Source organism: Phyllostomus hastatus, unplaced genomic scaffold, assembly GCF_019186645.2.
Source record: "Phyllostomus hastatus isolate PE091 unplaced genomic scaffold, TTU_PhHast_1.1 phas_scaffold_129, whole genome shotgun sequence".
Taxonomy (NCBI): Eukaryota; Metazoa; Chordata; class Mammalia; order Chiroptera; family Phyllostomidae; genus Phyllostomus; species Phyllostomus hastatus.
Genome location: NW_025334009.1, coordinates 3256092 through 3278228, shown reverse-complemented (window position 1 = coordinate 3278228; position 22137 = coordinate 3256092). Strand labels below are relative to the sequence as shown.

Here is a 22137-nt window from a genome sequence, read left to right as displayed (position 1 = left end):
TCTGTGGCCCCAGTTGACAGCTGCCCCAGAGGCTCGCTCAGGCTGTGGGAGAGCTGAGCCCAGGGCGCCCTCCGGGGGTGGGGAGCTCACAGCCTGCCTTCGTCTGCTTCAGGGCAGGGTGGGGGTGCACTTGTGTCTGGTGGCTGCAGTGAGCCTGGGCCTGCTGGCGTCCACCTGGCAGGAGAGGACGTGCCCGCCCTGCCCGCCAGCACCTGTGTCCCCGTGCGTCTGTGCACAGAGCCCCAGCTCTGCGTGTGCCACCGCGGACGGGCCCACTGGTGGTAATCCCGGGGACCATGACTGCGGCTCCGTGCACGCACGGCTGTGCCGTGTGTGCCCCCTGCTCTGTGGTTGTGCTGCCGGGCACGAGGCTGGCTGGCTCGGACCACCCCCGGGGGGGGGGATTTCCATGCACTGCTAACACCCGTGTGTGGCTCCGTGTCCACAGCTGTGTGTGGTTGTGTGTTCGTGTGTGAAGTTGTCCTTTTCTGCGTGTCTGCGTGTGAAGCCACAGGTCTGTGAGCTGGGCGTCCGTGAGGACAGCTCTGGGCGTGTCCACAGAGGGCAGGGGGAGCGGGCCTCCTGGGCCGGGGTGGCTGTGATTGTTCACGAGTGCGCTGTGTGGCTGTGCCTGTCCGTGTGTACGGCTCTGGGCGTGTCCACGTGTAAAGCTGAGTGTTGCGGCTGCGTGCGCAGCGAGTGTGTGTGCTGCTGCGTGGGACTGTCCACCTGTGCAGCTCCGTGCGGGAGGCCGGGTGTGTAGCTGCGCGTCCGTGTGCGGCGGCGCTGCGGGCCTGGTCCCGGACTCCCGGGGCTGGCGCTGGGCCGAAAGCCCCACGGCTCCTGTGAGGCTGCCTGGGCGAGTGGGCTGCGGTGGCGCAGGGTCCTCTCACCTCAGCACCCTGCCGCTGTCAGCCCCGCGCGGCTCAGGGGCCCGGCCCGTCACTCACCTACCCCGGGGGGCGGTCGCGCAGCCAGCCGGCGAGGGCGAGCGCAGCCGGAGCTGGAAGACAGCCTGTCTGTCTCTCCAGCCCGTCTGACAGCTCCGAACCCTCCTCCGGCTGCCGCATCGCCGCCCGCCCGCCACGGAGCGTGTGTGTTTGGGCTCGATGTGCGCGTCCCTCTCACAGCTGCGCTCCTTCCAGGGCCGCGGGGCGTGGGGTTTGTGTCCAGGGAAGGAGCCTGCCCTTCCCTGCTGACACTGCCACCCCCACAGCGGCCACTCGCGCACCGCAGGGAGGTGTGTGTGCTGGAGGAGCCTGGCCCTGGCGTGCGTGCGCTCATTAGCATGTGTCTGAGCCAGCCGCTCTCCACTGACACCTGCGGGGGAAAGGGCAGCGCCAGGGGACGCGAGTGGGGACGCCGCGCGCCTTAGCGCTTGTTAGTGTGTGCCTCCCGGGGGCAGGCCGCACCGCCTCCCGCACCCCAAATCCTTCCGCGCAGGGCGCAGGCCGGCACTGCGGCTCATCCGCCCGCCACCCTTCCTGGGGTCCCGCCCGGGCTCCCGCTCCCGCTCCTTCCTGCGCAGCAGCCGGTTTCAGGAGCCTCTCCCCAGCCCTTCCCTCCCAGATCTCCGGCCAGCCCCAGCCGGCCCTCAGGGTTGGCCCCAGTCCCTGGCCCTGCAGCCCCCTTGGCCCACGAGGGTAGGGGTCAGTGTGAGGGGTCAGGGCTGGGTGGGTGGGTGTGGGGCGAGTTAGCAGCGTTGAAGGTCATCTGCAGGAAGCAAGAGGGGGCCCCGTCCTCCTCTGACCTGCCCCCCATCTTCTCCTCCCGGTGACTCAGGCCCCGGCTCTCACACGGGCTGAGGAAGACACGGGCCCCCTCCCGGGCCTGGCATATGGACCGAACTGCCGCCGTGGAGCCCGGGAGCGGGGTGGGGTGTGCGCGGGGACAGACGGGTCTAAGCCCTCCGCCCACGTCCCACATGCCCCGGTGGCCCCCGCAGCCCTAGGGCCAGGCCCTCTGCTCTCACAGATGGGGACCCACGGCACCGGGCCCGCCTCCCGGGGCTCCGGGACCTTCCGGGACCCGTGCCCGGGCCGGCTGCTCTCTGGGACGCAGGGGGACCGCGGGGCGGAGGGGGCCGCGGGGCCCCCGGCTCCATCGCCTGGCGGGAGCGCCCGTGTGTCAGCACCACGCGGCGGACAGCTCCGGGCCCCCGCCCTGCGAAGAACTGGAGCCGGAGAGGCGGGGCGAGGAGGGAGGCGGGGGCTCCGCCGGGAAGCTGGAGACCCGGAGGGGGGCGGGCCGGGGACGGGCCGGGGGCGGGGCGGGCGGCGATTGAAAGCGGCCGGGCGAGCGGGCTGGCGGGGAGCGCAGAGCCGCTGGGCGGGCGGGCGAGCAGCGAGCGAGCTGGAGCCCCGCGCCCGCTCCTCTCCGTCTCTCCGCGCCACAGCCGGGCGCGCCAGGTAGGGTGAGCCCGTGCAGCCGCGGCCGCAGCCGATCTTGTCGGTCCCGACCCCACGTCCCAAGATCCCGCGGGCCCTCGAGTTCTGGGGCGCCCGGGCTGGGACGGACCGGGGTGTCCAGACCGCGTTAGCCCCGAGCTCCGGGAAGCGGGAAGACAGCCCCGGGCATGCGGCGTTTCTTCTCCAGACCGCTCCCGCCCCGCACAGCGCTCTTCGTCCCTCCTGCCCCTCTGTCCTCTGGTCCGTCTTTCTGTCTGGCCCCTTGTCTTTGTCTGAGCCTCTGGGGCTGGATCGCCCCCGGCGGGGACGGTGTGGCCCAGGCCCCTGGGGGCTGCCCGCTTCCGGGCTCTGGCTCTTCTCGGGGTCCTGTCCCCATCCACCAGAGCTCTGGTCTCTGCCCCCTCTGTGGGAGGCCAGTGGTCTCGCAGGGTCTGGGCCCCCGTGCCCATCTGCGTCGCTCTTCATGCCCGCCTCTCCCTCCTGTTTGCCGGGCTGAGCTGCCGCTTTCAGGGGCACCCACAGCATCCCAGTCCCCAACTCTGGGGAGCCGAGGGGGCCAAGTGAGGGGACAGCCCTCACCTCTGTGGCCAGGACGTGGGGACCTTGAACTAGTTGCTCAGTTCCCCTCTCCTGGCTTCCCCAGGCTTCTCCACTGTGGGAGAGCGTGCGGGGCCAGTGTCTGTGTGGGCAGCTGGCACTGGATGGGGCGCGGGGTGGAGAGGAGGGAAGGCGCCCGGGGACCGGGCTGGGCTGGGGAGAGCGGCCCCCAGACGCTGAGGATGGGGAGGCTGGAGACAAGTGACTTTGCTTGGTTCTGAGCTGGAGAGGAGCGGAAGGCCAAGTCTCCGGCGGCAGCGTTCTGCGTGGGGCTGAGATGTTCAGATGCCTCCCCTGAACACTGGTTTTGAGATCTTGACCAGATGAACCGTCCCCACCCCAGACACACACACACACACACACACACACACGCACTCACACCTACGTGCCCTGCTGGCTTCAGACCCGTGGCCACCTCGGCGGCCCTCCCTGGGGCCGGCCGGCCTCCCCACCTTGCTGCCGGCCCCCAGGGCCCAGTGTCTCTGTCACTCCCGCCGCAGCCAGGTGGCTCCGGGGGCGGCTATTTCAGAACCGAAGGCTGGGGCCCTCGGGTGCTCACCAGGCCTCCCGTCTCCCGAGCAGCTGGACACCCTTCCCTCCCTCTTCCCCTGTGGGTGGGGTCTGAGCCAGCAGCAGTGGCCTGGCCGGGGGAGCCAAGGCTCTGGGCGGGCGCCGGGCCCCCAGTTCATGACTCCAACCTGGCCTCTGCTGTGTGGTCATTGACCCTGGGGCCCTGGGAGGGGTGCACTGGCTTCTGGACTCTATTCCACTCACGGTGACACTGGTGTCAGCTGGGGCCCCCCGCTCACTCTGTCTCCCACTCTCTCTGCTGAGCTGCGACGGGCACAGGGCCTGTTTCCAGACCCAAGTCAGGGCAGGGCTGAGGGATAGGCCGAGGGGTGTCCCGGGCGCCTCTCAGCCCCGTCTGTGCTGTGGGCCCCTGCTGACACCCGAGTACCCGGGCAAGGGGAGCCAGGGGAGGCAGAGTCGGAAGGGGCAGCCGCTCTCAGATTCCTCTCCTGTCTGTCTGTCCATCTGTCCGTCTCTCTCTGCAGGAGCCAGGCCCCTGTCATCTCTCTTCCCGCCTGTCCTTCCCTGCCCCCTCCTTCCTCCTCTCTTGGGCTTTGCTGCTTCCACTCTCATCCCCCGGAGGCTGGACCCACCCACCCCCTCCGGGGCCATGGGGTCGCTGCCTGCGCTCCTGGCGCTGCTGCTGTGGGGCGCTGCGGCCGAGGGCCCGGCCAAGAAGGTGCTGACCCTGGAGGGGGATCTGGTGCTGGGCGGGCTGTTCCCGGTCCACCAGAAGGGCGGCCCCGCAGAGGAGTGCGGGCCCATCAACCAGCACCGGGGCATCCAGCGCCTGGAGGCCATGCTGTTCGCGCTGGACCGCATCAACCGGGACCCGCACCTGCTGCCCGGCGTGCGCCTGGGCGCGCACATCCTGGACAGCTGCTCCAAGGACACGTACGCCCTGGAGCAGGCCCTGGACTTCGTGCGCGCCTCGCTCAGCCGGGGCGCCGACGGCTCCCGCCACATCTGCCCCGACGGCTCCTACGCCGCCCACGACGACGCTCCTACGGCCATCACCGGTGTCATCGGCGGCTCCTACAGCGACGTCTCCATCCAGGTACGTTGGGGGGGCTGCTCGGATCACGGCCGGAGACACAGGCTGGAGGCAGGGCCCAGGTGCCCGCTGGGCAGGTGCTCGGGGCTGCCATGCACTGGGAGAGGAACCAGAAGCTTCCCTTGAGTAGCTTTTTACAGAAGACTGGGAAAGTGTCCCCATCACATGGTGGGGGTCCATTGTTAGAGGCCGTGCAGGGAAAACACGCCACTTCCAACACCCCCCACACGCCTGATGCTAAGTGCAGCCCCGAGAGGCTAAGCAGCCAGGGCTCTCGGGGCGGAACGCCAGTCTGAGCCCGGCGCCCCCGCTTCCTGTGTGCCTCGGGGCAACCCTTCTCTCTTCTGTGCCTCAGTCGCCTCCTTATAAAATGGGACTCATCACACTGCCGCTCTTGAGGCTGTGGCAGAAAGGTGAGGAGGGGGTGCATGCCCAGCGTGCGTCGGGGCCTGGCAGCCCACGGGGCGTGTTCCACACGGGCTGCTCTCATGACTAACGCGTGTCACGGGCGAGGATGCTGAGCGCTGGAGAGAGGCAGGCCGGCGATCCAGGCTCCCGCCGAGGTGGGGGGGGCGTGGGCCATGGGCTCCCACCAGGGCCCTCCCGGCCCGTCAGACCACCTCGCCGTGGACCGGGAGGAGGTGGGGGATAGCAGCCAGAAACAGCCCACCGGAGGGAAATGGGGGGGAGGGCCCAGGAGGAAGAGAAGCAGAGGGGGCGGCCCCCCAGGGTCCTGCAGGGATGCAGGCTTTAAGGGGGGGTGGTGAGGGCATCAGGCCCTCCCTCCTCCTGCTCTCCTGCAAGGGTCAGTGGAGGGCACTGCCCCCCCTACGTCCCCGGGCACACCTGGCTGCTGTAGCCCGGGTGGGGCCCTCCCCCTCCCTGACCGGGTGCCCAGGTGGAAGGCGAGGCCAGGACTGGGATCAGGGTTGCGGGTTGCCAGGAGGGCCTCGGCCGGGCCCCAGCTTTCTTCCGGAGCCCGGCCTGAGGGTGCTGTTGTCAGAGGCAGGGCCGGGACTCCTGACCCAGGGCACTTCTTTGGGAGGAACGGAGCGTGAGCCGCCTGATCCCTGGGGGCCTGGGGTGGGGGAGGCCTGCTCCCTGCACACCCCCCACCCCGGCGGCAGGGACTGAATTCCCAGCCCTGCCATTCCCGGCGGCGGCACGTGGCCAGTTGCCTCAGATCGGTGCGGCTGGCCAGCCCCAACGTCCACAGCCCTGGCTGGGGGCCGGGGTGGGCAGGCAGCCTCCCACCTGCTGGCGCCTGCAGGAGCGGCTAGGGGCTTTCCCAGCACCCCCTCCCACAGTTCTCCCCAGGGCCCTGCCTTCATCTCTGGGGGCTGAGTTACCTCCCTCCGTCCTCAGCAGGGCCCACACCTCTGCGTGTCTGCTTCTCCGTGTCTGGGGCAAAACAAGGCCTGGCCCTCCACCTGCAGGCCACACCTGCCGGTTAATGGCTCCTCTTCATCGCTGCCCCTTCCTTCTCCCCCAAATCCCTACCACCCTCCACATGCCAGGCCCCGAGACCTCACCGCATCATCGGCTTCATCTGCCCGGTGGCCTTGCGAGGCAGGGTGAAGGGACTGAGGCTCAGGGGATCTGCCCGCCTGCACGGGGCCCCAGAGCGGGGCGGTGCGGGAGGAGAGGGTGCGGAGACAGGAGAGAGCCCCGTGTCCCCAGGGAAGTCTGGGAGCTGGCTCCCTCCCGTGGGACCTGAGCCTTCCCTGCTCCCACCTCCCCACCAGGTCCTCGCTGGACCCCGATCTCGGGGGCGGGCCCCAGCTGCCCGGGGGCCGGGGGAGGGGGGTGAGGGCAGAGGGGCTGCCAGGCAGCCGGAGAGAAGCAGGAAGCCATTTCCTTCAGGCTCAGCACCGAGTGGAGACCGGTGCTCGAGGGCCCTTAGATCTGAGGGGGCCTTTCCCTTCTCCATCTGCCCATCGGCACTGACTCTGGGGAAGGGTTAGGACCCCAGCCAGGGGAGCCCTGGGCACCCCAGGTGCCGTCTGTCCCCCGTGCAGCCTGGTGCCCCCCTCTCTCCACCCACCACTCGGGCTGCTCTTTGGCTCCCCACTGTTGCTACGGCCACGGGTCTGAGGGGGCAGCAGAGGGGACCGGGGCCACAGGCGGCAGCTCTGGATGGGGGTGCCTCGGCCCCGGGGTCTGCTGTCCCCCGTCCTGGGGAAGGGGTTGGAAACTCTCCAGTCCCCGGGAGGAAGACGCATGGAGACAGGCTCGAAGTCTCTGGGCAGAGGGGAGCTCAGGGCAGAGCACATGGATGCTTGACCCTGAGGCCAGACGGCTGCAGGGGACCCGGCTGTCTCCGACCCTTGCCCCCCCGCCCCAACCCCAGGTGGCCAACCTGCTGCGGCTGTTCCAGATCCCGCAGATCAGCTACGCCTCCACCAGCGCCAAGCTCAGCGACAAGTCCCGCTACGACTACTTCGCCCGCACGGTGCCCCCAGACTTCTTCCAGGCCAAGGCCATGGCCGAGATCCTCCGCTTCTTCAACTGGACCTACGTGTCCACCGTGGCGTCCGAGGGCGACTACGGCGAGACGGGCATCGAGGCCTTCGAGCTGGAGGCCCGCGCCCGCAACATCTGCGTGGCCACCTCGGAGAAGGTGGGCCGCGCCATGAGCCGCGCCGCCTTCGAGGGCGTGGTGCGCGCCCTGCTGCAGAAGCCCAGCGCCCGCGTGGCCGTCCTCTTCACCCGGTCGGAGGACGCCCGCGAGCTGCTCGCCGCCACCCAGCGCCTCAACGCCAGCTTCACCTGGGTGGCCAGCGACGGCTGGGGGGCGCTGGAGAGCGTGGTGGCGGGCAGCGAGGGCGCCGCCGAGGGCGCCATCACCATCGAGCTGGCCTCCTACCCCATCCGTGACTTCGCCTCCTACTTCCGGGGCCTGGACCCCTGGAACAACAGCCGCAACCCCTGGTTCCGCGAGTTCTGGGAGCAGCGGTTCCGCTGCAGCTTCCGGCAGCGGGACTGCGCCGCCCACTCGCTGCGGGCCGTGCCCTTCGAGCAGGAGTCCAAGATCATGTTCGTGGTCAACGCCGTGTACGCCATGGCGCACGCGCTGCACGACATGCACCGCGCCCTCTGCCCCAACACCACCCGCCTCTGCGACGCCATGCGGCCCGTCAACGGGCGCCGCCTCTACAAGGACTTCGTGCTCAACGTCAAGTTCGACGGTAATGTGGCCGGCCGGCATCCACGGGGGGGCAGCAGGCCCTCCGGTCTCATTGCTTGACTATGAAAACAGCCCGCAAGCACGGGCCTCCCCAGGGGGCTAGTGTCACAGCCAGGACCAGGGTAGAGAGGCAGAGAGGGCCCAGCCGGAGCCGGGACTAGGGTGCCTGGCCGGCTCCCGCACTTTGAGGGTCTTGGGTTCCTGCCTCAGCCCTTCCCTCTCCCCGCTGTCCCTTCAGCACGCGGGGCACAGGGACCAGGAGGCCCCCCCGGGCCACCGGCAGCCAGCAGCTGGTCAGCGAGCTTCCGAGTGAGGGTGGGTCAGAAGTGAGCGTCGGAGGGCACAGTTTTCCAGGGAAAATGCCTGCTCCTAATCCCGATTTTTCTACTCACGGTGGCCACAGCCTCTTCAAACCTTTTATTTTAATGAAAGCCCCAGTTTTAAGAAAAATGAGCACCTTGGACAGATCCCCAAGGGAACAAGGGAGAGGACGCAGCTGGAGCGTGGGCCCGGGGCCAAGTCGAGTAGCCATTCCCGCTGGCCGGCCTTCCGAGGGACAGGGCAGCCAGAGGCTGCTGGGGCCCACGTGGCAGCGGGCCCGGCTGGGCTTGATGGGAGGGACCGTGGGCTCCAGCTGGGTGCTTAGGACTCCCAGGCCGGGTGGCGTGCGTAGGGGCTGCGGGGACCTGCGTGCGACCCCAGGCGGCGCCGTGGACCATGGGGCCTTCGCCGGCACATCGGCCGCTGGCTTGAACCCCAGCTTCTCACTGAGATCCAGCGTGGCAGGGGTGGACCCTGAGCGTGGCTGGGGGACTGGAAGGTCACAGGGGGCGTGCGGGGGGAGTCGATGTGATGTGGGAGGCACCTGTGAGCCCACATGGGCGCCATCAGCGGTTTCAGGTGATGGCTGGGGTCACACCTGGTGGTTTGGCACACCTGGAGGTCAGGGTGAGCAGTCAGGGGCCGGCACTGCGGCTGGATTTCGTGGGGCCGGAGCAGACCCTCGGCTGCACGTGCTTAGCTCTGGGGGGTCTCCGGGTGGAGTTCGGGGAGAGGGACGTGGCGTGTGTGGTGCTCAAGCTGGGCTCTGGGTTGGCGGGTTGTGGAGATTCGGTCCAGGCCTGGGTCTGGGGAGTCGTGGCCGGAGGCTAGTGTGGGGTTTCGGTCTGTGCCGATGCCTGGCCTTTAAGGCCGGGGTTCTGATGGGCACTTAGGGCCAGCGTCTGCGGTGGCCTCTGATTTGGCACAACAGTAGGGGGCAGGGCAAGGCCGGCTTTCGTGGGGGGGGGTGAGGAGCAGGACGGGGACCGGCCCAGCTCCGGGCTTTGGGTCCCACGTCAGGGAGGGCGAGGTCACCTCAGGATCCAACCCCCTCTTCCTTCCCTCCCCCACCCCAGCCCCCTTCCGCCCTGCCGACACCCACAGCGAGGTGCGCTTCGACCGCTTCGGTGACGGCATCGGCCGCTACAACATCTTCACCTACCTGCGGGCAGGCGGTGGGCGCTACCGCTACCAGAAGGTGGGCTACTGGGCCGAGGGCCTGACCCTGGACACCCGCCTCATCCCCTGGGCCGCGCCCTCCGCCGGCCCGCCGCCCGCCTCCCGCTGCAGCGAGCCCTGCCTGCGGAACGAGGTGAAGAGCGTGCAGCCCGGGGAGGGCTGCTGCTGGCTGTGCATCCCCTGCCAGCCCTACGAGTACCGGCTGGACGAGTTCACCTGCGCCGACTGCGGCCTGGGCTACTGGCCCAACGCCAGCCTCACCGGCTGCTTCGAGCTGCCGCAGGAGTACATCCGCTGGGGCGACGCCTGGGCCGTGGGGCCCGTCACCATCGCCTGCCTGGGCGCCCTGGCCACCCTCTTCGTGCTGGGCGTCTTCCTGCGGCACAACACCACGCCCGTGGTCAAGGCCTCGGGCCGGGAGCTCTGCTACATCCTGCTGGGCGGCGTCTTCCTCTGCTACTGCATGACCTTCGTCTTCATCGCCAAGCCCTCCGCCGCCGTGTGCGCCCTGCGGCGCCTCGGCCTGGGCACCGCCTTCTCCATCTGCTACTCGGCCCTGCTCACCAAGACCAACCGCATCGCCCGCATCTTCGGGGGCGCCCGGGAGGGGGCCCAGCGGCCGCGCTTCATCAGCCCCGCCTCGCAGGTGGCCATCTGCCTGGCGCTCATCTCGGGCCAGCTGCTCATCGTGGTGGCCTGGCTGGTGGCGGAGGCGCCGGGCACGGGCAAGGAGACCGCCCCCGAGCGGCGCGAGGTGGTGACGCTGCGCTGCAACCACCGCGACACCAGCATGCTGGGCTCGCTGGCCTACAACGTGCTGCTCATCGCGCTCTGCACGCTGTACGCCTTCAAGACCCGCAAGTGCCCCGAGAACTTCAACGAGGCCAAGTTCATCGGCTTCACCATGTACACCACGTGCATCATCTGGCTGGCCTTCCTGCCCATCTTCTACGTCACCTCCAGCGACTACCGGGTGAGCGGCCCGCCGCGGAGGAGGCTGGGGCGGGGCGCCGGACCTTCCGTCTCCTGGCGCCTCTGTGATCTCCCGATGCCTCGGAGGCCCTGCCCGCGTAAACGCTCACCCGGGGCACCCGGTGGGTGGGGGCCCCGCGGGGACCGGACCCCGGGGAAGGCGGGAAGGCTGAGTGAGGCCTGGGGAGCCGGAGGGAGCTGGTAACAGGCTTCAGGCCTCGGGTCCTCCAGTCTGGGGGTGCAGGGCTGCAGCGTGTCCAGTGAGCAGGGGCTCTGCTCGGCTCTGCTGAGGGTCGAGGGCAGCGGGGAGACCCTGGCTCTGTCTGGGGAGCTCTGGGGCCAGTGGGCGAGCAGGAGATTGACTGACTAGAGAGCCAACTCCGGAAGCGGAAGCGCTGCTGACTGGTTTAGGGTGACAGAGGCCCCAGTGGGCATGCGGAAGAGGGCGTGTGTTCGGTCGTAGCTGGGTGCACACCGTGTATGTGTGTGCAGAGAAATCAGGGAGAGCTCCCTGAAAGAGGAGTCCTCGAACTGGGCTCTGCAGCAAGGCAGGCTGGTGTCGGGAGGGTGGGGAAGGTGGGGACAGCTGGCCAGAGCAGAGGGTGCATGGCCCCCTGTGATGGGGAAGGAGGCACAGATGGTGGACAGGGAGCAGGGGTGAAGGGGGAGAGCTGGGGTGAGGGTGGCAGGTGAGGGAGCCACGCGGCTCCGGAGGGGCCGTCTCGGCGGCTCCGTGGAGCCCTGCTGTGTGCGCGGTGCCCCCGGGGCTGTGTGCGCGGTGCCCCTGGGGCTGTGCGGCTCCGGGCTGGAGAGCCAAGAGCAGGGAAGGCAGGGAGGGTGAAGGAAAGACGGGCAGAGATCGGGGTACAGGGTTGAGGGCGGGCACAGCAGGTGAGCCCTGGACCCCAGCTGGCACGGCGTGTCCCCGGAGCCTCCTCAGTGTCAGGGAGCAGTGGCTGCATCGGCGGGGGCGGGGGGGGGGCAGCCTCCCGGCGGCAGCAATGAGGTGCTAGGCCCTGGACGGTGAAGGGACCACTGTGGTGGATCCTCATGACCGGAGGGAGCTCCGTGGCCCTCCCTCCCATTTTACAGACGAGGACACGGGCACTCAGGGAGGTTCAGCCCCTTGTCTGAGGTCACTCAGCTGGGGAGCGTAGAACAGGGTCTGAACTGACAACCTTAACAATTAAAGGAACAGGAAAATCGAGGCCAGAGCCCCTGCCAAGGCCCCCGCCCCAGGACGGAGGTATGGTGGGCAGCGCTGGGGGCCCGGGTCGGCTGGGCTTGGCTGCTCTTGCACCTGCTGGGCCACCTGCCTGGGTGGTGGAGGCCAGGGCTGGGGGGGTGGGACCACTCTGACTCAGCCTGCATTTGCATATGATTTGCATTTGCATGCCAATCACAGGTGGCTAAGGACTCACCTGTGACACACAGAGTACTCACACATGCATCTAGCTACTCATGTGCACGCACACACACACATGCATGCAGACACACACATGTCAGCATACCTGGCACACCCTCACACCTTCCCACCTGCACCCGCCTCCTATACCTGCACCCACACGGCTACACGCACCCTCCACCCCCTGCATACACACGCCCGGCAGATGTACGTGCACTCACACACAAGCCCTCTGTACCGGCCCCCCTCCACACACGCGCGCACACACTCCCACGGGTCCGTGCTCCCCCGCATGATCCCGCCCACAGCGGGAACACGGTCTCCCTGGGAAGACAGGCAGCCCCCAGGGGCTGGCATAGCAGGGCCTGTGCCGGACCTCCCCAGAAACCCCCTGGGGCTTGTCGAAGGGACTCGGGCCCAGGGCTGGATGCTTACGTCTCCCCCACCCCCTGCCCCGCAGCCTTGGCGGGGTCGGGGTCGGGGGGCGCGGCTCCTGGGGCCAGGCCCGAGCCTCGGGGACAGACCCGTCCTTGGCCCCGCCCACCGCAGGTGCAGACCACCACCATGTGCGTGTCGGTCAGTCTCAGCGGCTCGGTCGTGCTCGGCTGTCTCTTTGCGCCCAAGCTGCACATCATCCTCTTCCAGCCGCAGAAGAACGTGGTCACCCACCGCGCGCCCACCAGCCGCTTCGGCAGCACTGCGGCCAGGGCCAGCGCCAGCCTCGGCCCAGGTCAGCGTCCACCCTAGCACCCTCCTGCGCTCCCTGGGCTGCTGAGATCCCTCCGCCGGGGACGGGAGAGGGTGGGGGTAGGGGGCCCTCCCTCTGCCCCTACTGCGCGCCCTCTCTGGAGCCCCCCCGCCTCAGTCAGGCCCGATCTCCCGCTTCCTCTCCCCAGGGTCTGGCTCCCAGAGTGTCCCCACCGTCTGCAACGGTCGCGAGGTGGTGGACTCAACGACGTCATCGCTCTGAGGACCCCGTGCCCCTGCCTTGGCACAGCTGCTCCCCGGGACCCGGTGCAGACCCGGCGTACCTGGAGCCAGGAGGAAGTTGGCTGGAGCCCTGCAATAACTCCCGCCCCATGCCCACCCCCATGCCACCGGCCCCCTCCTCACTCCAACCCTTTAGAGTAGAGGGTGGGTCCGGGGCCGGGGAGCCTCTGCAGCAGCCACCCGCGGCCCCTGCAGTGCGTCCCCTCCTCACCAGACCCAGGACTCGGAAGGGAGCAGGCCAGGGCCCCCCTGGCCTCGGAACAGGGTGGCTGGGGGCTGCAGGCCCCGATCCCCAACCAGCAACGGTGCTTCCAGCCCTGCCCCTCCCTCCTGTTAGGGCCTTTTAAATTTTTTTATATGTTATTCTGGGACGGGGAGGGGGGTCATGACGCGGGCTGTCCCTCCCTCCCCCTGCCCAGTAGTTTGTCCTGTGGTTTATTTTGTATTATCTGTAAATAAAGTGTCTTTATTTTAAAAAGAAACCATTCTCTGCCCTTGATGCCGGGAGGCCCCTCGCCCCAGCCACGGGCCGCCCAGCCTTCACGTTGCCACAGTTCGTGGACTCTCCTCTGTGCCTGCCGCACACCCGCCGCTGGGACCTGCAGGGGGTGGGGCCCGCCCGCCCGGTGGGGGAGGCGGGAAACGAACACCCAGCCTCTCTTAAAAGGAACCACTGCAGACAAGCCCAGGCACTCCCGGGGGCGGCGGCAGGGTTAGACGGTCACAAGCTCACCTGGCTTCCGGGGCGGGACCTGGAGGGGCAGCTGGCTGTACCCCGGGGATGGCGGGCTTCGCCACGGCCCGCGGGCCTGGCACGTGCAGCAGCCGTGGGTCCGCGCAGAGGCAGGCTAAGCGTCGGGAGCAAGGAAACCGAGAGGTGGCAGGGGCGGAAGGTCGGTTACAGGGCGCGCCCGAAGCCGGGAAGAGCTGGTGAGGAGGGGAGAGAGGAGCGGGGCCGGCAGGGGCGGGGCGGTGGGGGAGGCCAGCGAGAGGTGGGGGACAGGGCCTTTCCGGGAGCCCTGGGTGAACTCTGACCCCAGCGGCAGGCAGACAGGCAGGCAGGCTGGCCCGGGGAGCCCGTCTGTGCCGTCGGGGGCTCACCGGCAGAGGGCGCAGCGGCACAGTCTCGGCCCCGCGGCTAAGCCGGGGGCCGGCTGCCCTGCTGTGGTCTTGGGGGGCCCCCGGACCCGCACCGGGCAGCCCTGAGACGGTGCTATCTCCGCGGGACAAGGCCCTTTCAGTGTTGGGAGACAGGCAGTCCGGGGACATTTATCTTTAAGTGAACGCACCAGCGTGATAAGCAGGCAAGGCTGTGGACGTTTGGGTTGACGATTTAAAAAAATGAAAACAAAACTGAAAAAAAAAAAAAGGCAATGACAGGAATTGCCTTCCTCCCCAGCCAATACTTGGGGAGCAGGGGCGCCAATTAAATTCGAATGTCACATAAACAGTGAACGATTTTTTCGTCTAAGGGTGTGCCATCACTAATTGGGACATACTTAGACGAGATGTTTTTGTTGCTTATCTGACATTCGGATTGAAGTGGGCACACTGTATTTTCACTTGCTAATTCTGGCAGCCTTACGGGCTGTCAGTGTTCCCAGCCTCCGGTCCCCAACGACGCGGGCCTGGGTGCTGCCCCAGCAGCCGGGCACCCGGTGCTGCGCCCCAGGGGACCCCAGCCCCAGCCCCTGCCCCTGGACAGGCCACATGGAAACCCACCCTCCTTCACGTGGCTTGGGGTATGTGCCTTAAGGTGTAATAGTTTTTAAAGAGGTGGTAACGAGCATGGTGCCCAGCTGATGAGACACAAAGGGCATTTGGTGAAGCGTCTCCTCCCTCTCTGCCACCACCCAGAGGGGCCCCAGGCCCTGGGGGGGGGGCAGGGCTTGGTGCTGAAGCTGCTTTCACAGCAGGGTTCTGTCCATTCCTCCCACCCCCACCCCACCGCTCCCACCACCTCTCCTTGTGTGTGTGTGTGGGGGGGCGGTCAGGGGTCATGGGAAACTGAGAGGAAAGGAGGGGTCATGGAGGGTCTCAAAGCCCTCTGAGAATGTCCCCACCCCGACCCCCTGCTGCCTGGGCCTGTGGCTCGATGCCACAAAGACAGGTGGGGGCCCAGGAGGGGTGGGTCTGGGGAGAGCAAGGGCAAGGGGGGGAGAGAAGCAAACTCTTGGGGGGGTGTAAAGGGGGGAGAGGAACGGAGGAAGAAAGTGCAGCTTCGGACCCCAGGGTTCTCACCTCAAGGTCAGGGTTAGTTTTTTTTTTGGGGGGGGGTAGGAAAAATTATTCTTTCTGTAAAAACAGTATGCCCCTTATACACAGTGTGCACACGACAGCAAAGTACACAAGAAAATAAAAGTATCACCTGCCAAGTACCACAAGGAAATTAAAATATCACCTCGGTTTCATCATTCAGCGCTCAAGATCATTACCATCTCTGGTGCAGCGTCCTAGACAGACTCCTGTGCATTTTTGCAGACAGAGGGAGAGATGGAAATCCTTTCATTAAAATGAGATCATGCCATATGTCTAATTTTTTTTTTAGTGGAGACGATTTAATTTTACTTGATTCTAATTGAAGAAAAGGAACCTGATGAGACTGAAGAAATTCTTGAACTTCACACACATTGCTTGACCAAAAATATAGTCTCCCCTGCCCCGCCAGAGCCCCGCCCCAGGAGGGGAAGAGATGGTGACATTTAGAGGTCGACATTCCTTCCCTCCCAGGGAAACCTGCCCGACACCCTTGCCCGTGGACGGAAAGAGGGTGACCGACCGATCCAAGCCCTCAGTCCTGGGCACGGTGGGCTGCCCAGCCTGTTGTTCAAGCGCTGTACCCAACCACAGGAGCCCGGCATGCAGCCCCAGGCGCCCCGGGGGGGGGGGGCGGGGGGGGCTCTCTGTGCTGGTGGGGGCTGCCCCTGGCCCGTGAGCTGTCCTCCCACAGGGATCTGGGCTCCGAGGGGCCTGGGCTCCCTGTTCTGGGTCCTCTCTCCCTGAGAAATGAGGTCGAGGCCAGGCCGGGACAGCCTCCTGTGGTCCTGCGTGCGAGGCTGAGTCACCAGCTCTGAAACTCACCCTGCCGTCTTGCCCTGCTATGCGCTCTGCCACCGGCAGGGGCGCTGTGGGCCACACCCTGGTGGAGAAGCCAGAGCCTCGCACCGGCAGCCCTGCACTGGGGAGCGGTCACACACGTCCTGGTCTGCAACAGTAACGCACTTTGTTAGTGTTCGTTCTCTCTCCAGTGTGTTTGGGGCGGGGGGGTCACCCCCAGTCCTTCTACTTCGGCTTCTCCGTCCTGAGTTCCACGGGGCCTGTGTGGCTGAAACTGTCTCTCCCTGCCGTGTCCCCACCCCCACCCTTTGCCATCCTCTGAGCCTGAGGCTTACCCATCGCTGGCAGGACGTCCGGTCTGCCCAGGCTGGTCCTGGTTTGCGTCCCTGTCACCAGCGGGGACCACCCGAGCAGAGGGGGCTGGGCCCCGGGCTGGGAAGGGTTGAGCTCAGTGCTTTCCACAGCCCGACAGGGTACGGAGCCCCGGAGCCCAGGCCTCTGCCCAGGGCCGATTACAGCAGAACCTCCGGCCAGGCCCAGTCACGGGCGCTGTCTGCACCCCGGGTGTTCCAACGTCCCATGTAGGCTGAGAGTCAGGGACTCGAACGCCGGCCGGCCCAGGTTTTAAACCACCTTCAGGGCAGCACAGGGTGGGGCCTACAGGGCCAGCCCTGCAGACTCCCTGCCCTGCTCCGCACACAGACCTGGCCAGTCTCCTGGCGCTCACTGCTGCGCGGAGGGGGGCAGAGAGCTGCGTCTGAAGCCCGGAAGGGGTCCCTTGGAGGAACGAGGTACCTGGCTGCATCCCTCCACCTGCAGCCGCTGGAGGTGGTGGGTGTCGGGCTGAGCCCTGAATCCACACCTGCCACAGCTGCTCCGGAGACAATCCCCCTGAACCCTAAACATGCACACGCACACAACACATATGCACACACATTTGCACGTGCATGTGTGTGAGTACGCACTTCTACAACACACACATGTTTGCTCGTGCACACATGCATGAAGACACATGCACCCCAGCCTGGGCGAGGGAAGGCCTGACCCAGCGCACCGCCCCACCCCCACCCGCTGTGTGAGGTCGGCCACCGCAAACCCCGGGAGGGTCACGGACCTCAGACTCCTGGGGTTCAGAGACAAACATCTCTGTGTTTGTCTCTGAACAAACATCTCCCTGGGGACACAGGCCAAGAGCGAGGGACCTTGGGCATGGATGACAAAACACGGACTGTGACAGGTCAGACATAGAGACGGCTGAGCCATGGATGAAGAGACAGCAGGAGGCTGGGCAGAGAGAGGCCCCCAGCACCCCTCAGGCCAGTGGAGGGCATGTCAGGGGAAGGGGAGGCCATCTTGGGGAGCCCGCACAGCAGCTCTGAGGACGAGGTCGGATTCAGGGGCTCTACCCCCAAACCAGTGACTCCCAATGGCAGAGGGACAGCTCTCCCCCGCCACCTCCCCAGTTCTCCTCTGCTTGTGAGCCCCCCTTTCTCAGCGTCCCCCATGCTTGGTTCTCCCGGGCAGTGGCCAGCACAGGGGAGGGAAGCCTCATCTCTCAGCCCCTCGGGAGGGGAGCTGCAGGCACCTGAGCTGCCCTGGCCCTCCTGGGCGGTGGGGCAGGGGGCCGGGGGGCTGGCTGCCCCCCAGTGAGGGAGAAGGCCTGTGCTGCTGGGACTCAGCTGGGGCGCCCCTCCTCCTGACTGCCGGCCAAGCGCTGCGCTGGCCCGAGGGCCCTGCCAAGCACAGGCCTGTGGCCTCCTGGCCTGCTACCTGGCTCTGGCTGCAGCCAGACCCTCGGTGTCTTTCCCGGAGAGGGGATGCCCGGGCAGGGGCTGCCCGCACGGGTGGAGGGAGCTGGGATCAGGCCAGCCGAGGTGTCAGGGGCTGGCCTGGGCCCTGGAGGTCTCCTTTCACCGCAATATCAGTCGGGTTTGCATTGGAGTGGATCGTTCCGAGCCGGGTTGCAGAGCACGCCAGGGAACCATTTTTGGGGGCGGAAAGCGGGAAGGTCGGCGGCCAGACCCTCTTCTGTGGGTCTGATTCCCAAAGGGCAAGACTGCGGTCGGTCAGCATCTTTATTGGAAGAGAGGTCCAGGCTCCTCGGCTCTGCCGGCGCCCTAGGCCATGAGGATTTCGATGTCCAGCTCCAGCCGCCGGGCCTTGACCGCATAGCAGCCCTGGATCAGGCCCCGGGTCTGGCTGGCGTACCAGCGCCAGTGCGACTGGATGACGCGGGCCGCCTGGCGGGCCTGCAGGAAGCGCCGGCGGGCCTGCCACATGCGCACCTGGGCCTGCACCTTCACCACCGCCCACTCCTGGCAGGTGTAGAGCCTCAGCGCCAGGCGCCGCCGCTGCTCCAGCATCTTGGCCTGCACCTGCCGCCACCAGCACTGGATGGCCCAGGCCCGGAGCGCCTCGTGCAGCAGCGTCCGGCGCACCTCGCTGCCGCGCCACCATGCCTGGATCCGCACGGCCGCCTCCTCCAGCTGGTCCGGGGAGGAAGGACACGGAGACCTCCGGTGAGGGCAGGAGAGGGGAGGCCTGGCCTGGGCGGCCCCGCCCTCCGTGTTCCAGGTCCCACCCGTCTTATTTTCGCTCCTCCACTCACCTTCAGACACTGCTGGTCGTGCTCCGGGCAGCCGCCCCCGGGGCTGGCCTGGCTCACCCTCTGTGTGTCCATGGCCCTGGTCTTCCGAGTGTGCTCCTCCGGTGTCCGTGGGGTCACCCCCGCCTTCGGCCCCGCCCTCAACTGTTAGTTGCCCCCTCCCTGGCTCCGCCCACCTGTGTGCCGGCTGCCCTGACCGGGGGCTGGCTGGCCCACCACACTTCAGCCACACCTGCCTCTGCTCCCCTGCCCTGTCCCCTCACCCACTGACCAGTCAGCCTTATTGATGCGTTCCCACCAGTGGGGGGACCCTACGTCCTCTCTTGCCTTCAGACCCAGCTAGTACGTGCAGCCCTGCTCTTCCTCCACCTTCTCTTCCCCCATCTGCTGGTCAGCAGACACAGTGTTCCCGCCCGCGGCCGCGAAGAGGGGTGCACGCAGCTCTCCCCCGAGTAAGGGCTTACACTTTGGGAACACGCACAGCCCGCGTGGAATCCACCGGCTTACCTGGGAGGAGCCCGTCTGGGTAACATGTGTGAAAGCAAGATATCGGAGCTGCAGGGGGCGAGGCCTCCCCCACCCCCTTCCCTGGCCCCCTGGCCCCCTGGCGCCCTCTGCTTAGGCCGTGGCTACAGCCTCTGTGGGGACGGGACTCACGCACAGCCGAGTGGAGGGGGGTACACACTGAGCTTAGTTAACTGGGGGAGATTCATGTGGCTCACAGCACCTCTGGGAGTGGATACACGCTCACCGGCCTTCCTGACGGAAACGGCGTCCAGAGCTGGTCCTGCCCGAGGTGCATCCACCCACGTCGTGGGGACAGAGGTGCTGCTGTGGCCACAGGGACACGCCCTGCAGTGCCTGCATCACACGTTTATGGTGGGGGCGGGGGGTGGGGGGAACACGGCTTGGAAAGTATGGAGACAAAAGCTGGTCTGAGGACGATTCTTCCCGCCACCAGATGTGTGAAACCGCAAGTGGGCGGTTCCATCCCCTTCGGTGCCCGGTTGGAACTGAAGTTCTGTCTCGTTGGGAATATACTGACAAGACATGGGACAAAGGGGGACAAGGTGCAGTGGGACAAGGATAGACACAGCACACTTTTTTCTGGTTTTGGAGTGAATTTTGGGAAATAGGATCTGTCAGAATTCCTGTGGCCACAGGGCTCCAGCCAGGAGAACTATATGGACCGTGTGTGAGTCGTCCCAAGAAACCACCTTTTGTGCACCCGAGTGTCCCTGAGAAACAGGTTTTCATAGAAAATGGTATTTTCAGCCCTGGCTGGCACAGCTCAGTGGATTGAGGACGGGCTGTGAACCAAAGTGTCGCAGGTTCGATTCCCAGTCTGGGCACATGCCTAGATTGCAGGCCACAGCCCCCAGCAACCGCACATTGATGTTTCTCTCTCTCTTTTTCTCCCTCCCTTCCCTCTCTAAAAATAAATAAATAAAATCTTTTAAAAAATTAAAAAACAGTAAACCATTAGAATAAAAACAATTAAAAAAAGAAAATGATATTTTCAAAACCATCATAGGAAGAGGGAGTCAAAGGTTATGCTAAGCTAAAAATACAGGTAAAATATTACAGAGGTGGGACAGTTAACAAATACGGACATTATGATTGATTATTTGCCAACTGGTAGACATTTGTCATTTGTTGCGGTAACTTCACTCTCACTAAATATTCACTTGCCTGCTTCTGTGTCTGTAATTTTGTATTTTTTCTTAAAGTAGGCCTTTTGGGGTCTGGAAGCTTCAGGGCACAAAGCCTGGACGCGCCCAGCAGCTGTGAGGGGGCAGCTGCCGCCAGGAGCTGCGTCTGCAGATCTGAGCTGGCGCTGCGGCTGCGGGCACGGGCGCGGGCGCAGGTGCCTCGGGCGGGCTCCCTGGGGCTCGCGAGGCCCCACTGGCCCCGGCTTAAGCACTCATGCTGCCGCCCACTTTTCCACTGGGCTTTGCTGGGCGCTGACCGTCAAGGCCACGGGGGTGTCTCACGCGGGGCCCCATTGTCAACACGCTGCAAGCCCCGCGGAGGCAACTCCAGTGCTTCCTTTAGCGGCCGCCACTCTGGCGAGCGGAGCGCGCACCGTTACGGCCTCCATCGGCGGCGAAACCGTCGGCCCGCCCGGGCGCCCAGCCTCCGCCCCCAGCCCCTCGCGCTGGAGTCCGCAGACGGGACCACTCGGGAGGGGGCTATCCGCGTGTGTGAGCGGCGTTTGACCGCCTGGTGTCCGCGCTGCTGCGTGTACAGCGGGCAGTGGGACTGCTGGGTCGTGGTGGCCCTGCGTGTCACTTCCCGGGGCACCCCCGCGCTATGTTCCGCGGTGGAGGAACCGCTCCACGTGGTTCCTCCCCACCGCCACACCCTCGCCACACTCGGTTTTACTAACAGTGAGTGCAGAGCGTTGACGCTTTGCTTCCCAGCGCGCGCGCACTCTAGTTCTCTTCCCCGCGGAGCTTCCCCGCTCAGACTGCAGACCTCGGCAGGTGCTTCTGGAGCTGCAAGCTGGCCCCTTCGCCCACGACCCCGGCGCTTTCTGCCGGGTGTTTTTTTGCACCGGCTTCTGGGCTGAGTACGCGCGCGTGAGCCCTTTGGTCTTGGGTTTTCCTGTCCCAGCAGTTCGCTGGTGGCTCTGGGTGCACTCCCGGTGGTTCCCAAAGCCAGGGCCGGAGGCGCGGGGTCCCTGATGGGGCGCTGGGACCTCTCGCGCCTTAGGGGGAAGGTTCCTGAGACGGCCGCCGTCTGTCCCGCACGCCGGCCGCGCTGTGGCTTTCCCCCGCAGGCCACGTCTCCGCCTCCCGGCCTTTCCCCACGGCACCGTCCTCGCAGCGCCCAGGTCCTCCTCGGGGGGAGTTAGTCCGGGCGCAGACTCGGCGTGCCCTGGGCGTGCAGGGTCGCCCTGCACACGCGTCGTGCCGTTTTCTCCCCTGGCTGGGTTTTTTTTTTGTTTTTTTGTGTGTTTTTTTTTTTCCATCACGGGATAAGGTTCCAGTGTTTGATGCACCACCACCAGAGTGTCTGCCCATCCCCTGCTGAAGGGCGGCGGGGCTGCTTCCTCGCTGGGGCAGCTGCGGGCCGAGCCGCTCCCACCCTCCGTGCGCGCGTTTTTTTGTGGGGGCGTAGTTTTCAGCTCCTTTGGGTAAATGGGGGGGGGGGCGCCTGGTTGCTGCGTGGTAGGGTAAGGGTATCATTCATTTTTAAGAGACCGCCAAACTGACTTCCATGGCGTGTTCCCGCCAATAGCGAATGAGAGTTTCTGTTGTTCCTCATCCCCGCAGTTCTCCCGGTTTTGTTAGCGTTTCTGGATTTTAATCATTCTGACAGGAGAGGAGAGGTATCTCCCTGGTGTGTGTGTGTGTGTGTGTGTGTGTGTGTGTGTGTGTGTGTGTGTGTGTTTTAAAGCAATCTCTCTCTTTCTTAAAGATTTTGTTTATTTATTTTTAGAGAGAGGGGAAGGGAGGGAGACAGAGAGGGAGAGAAGCATCAATGTGTAGTTGCCTCTCACTCGCCCCCTACTGGGGACCTGGCCTGCAACCCAGGCCCATGTCCTGACTAGGAATCGAACTGGCAACCCTTTGATTCCCAGCCCGATGCTCAATCCACAGAGCCTCACCAGCCAGGGCTCCCTGTTGTTTTGTGTTTTCTTGATGACATGTGATTTTTTTAGCTGGGTTGTTTGCTAGGGGGTTTTTTTTTTAACTTGACTTTTAAAAATATTTATTTTTATTCTTATTTTTAGAGAGGGAAGGGAGGGAGAAAGAGAGAGAGAGAAATATCAATGTGCAGTTGCTG

The 22137-nt window shown here is 65.7% G+C and overlaps 3 protein-coding genes across 3 annotated transcripts; 1 reads left to right on the top strand and 2 right to left on the bottom strand.

Moving 5' to 3' along the window:
• Positions 1–1650: 1650 nt before the first annotated feature.
• On the bottom strand, positions 1651–2873 carry LOC123830712 (translation initiation factor IF-2-like). The gene is made up of 2 exons (XM_045857240.1): positions 1992–2873; positions 1651–1830 (listed from the first exon to the last, which is right to left on the bottom strand). The coding sequence occupies exons 1-2, from the start codon at positions 2871–2873 to the stop codon at positions 1651–1653; spliced, it is 1062 nt and encodes a 353-aa protein (XP_045713196.1).
• Positions 2874–4185: 1312 nt separating this feature from the next.
• GRM2 (glutamate metabotropic receptor 2) lies at positions 4186–13082 on the top strand. Its single transcript, XM_045857222.1, has 5 exons — positions 4186–4632; positions 6980–7817; positions 9214–10289; positions 12243–12423; positions 12590–13082. Exons 1-5 carry the CDS (start codon positions 4186–4188, stop codon positions 12661–12663), a joined length of 2616 nt encoding a protein of 871 aa, XP_045713178.1. The 3' UTR covers positions 12664–13082.
• Positions 13083–17857: 4775 nt separating this feature from the next.
• On the bottom strand, positions 17858–18420 carry IQCF6 (IQ motif containing F6). The gene is made up of 2 exons (XM_045857239.1): positions 18406–18420; positions 17858–18226 (listed from the first exon to the last, which is right to left on the bottom strand). The coding sequence occupies exons 1-2, from the start codon at positions 18418–18420 to the stop codon at positions 17858–17860; spliced, it is 384 nt and encodes a 127-aa protein (XP_045713195.1).
• Positions 18421–22137: the final 3717 nt, after the last annotated feature.

What these genes read in the sequence shown, in the direction of transcription:
- LOC123830712 (XM_045857240.1), bottom strand. Translation starts at nt 2,873, where the DNA reads ATGAAGAGCGACGCAGATGGGCACGGGGGCCCAGACCCTGCGAGACCA. An exon ending in AGCCCCGGGAGGCGGGCCCG is followed by an intron (nt 1,831 to 1,991) that starts GTGCCGTGGGTC and finishes TCCATATGCCAG; the next exon opens with GCCCGGGAGGGGGCCCGTGT.
- GRM2 (XM_045857222.1), top strand. Translation starts at nt 4,186, where the DNA reads ATGGGGTCGCTGCCTGCGCTCCTGGCGCTGCTGCTGTGGGGCGCTGCG. An exon ending in GCTCAACGTCAAGTTCGACG is followed by an intron (nt 7,818 to 9,213) that starts GTAATGTGGCCG and finishes CCCCCACCCCAG; the next exon opens with CCCCCTTCCGCCCTGCCGAC. An exon ending in CAGCGCCAGCCTCGGCCCAG is followed by an intron (nt 12,424 to 12,589) that starts GTCAGCGTCCAC and finishes TCCTCTCCCCAG; the next exon opens with GGTCTGGCTCCCAGAGTGTC.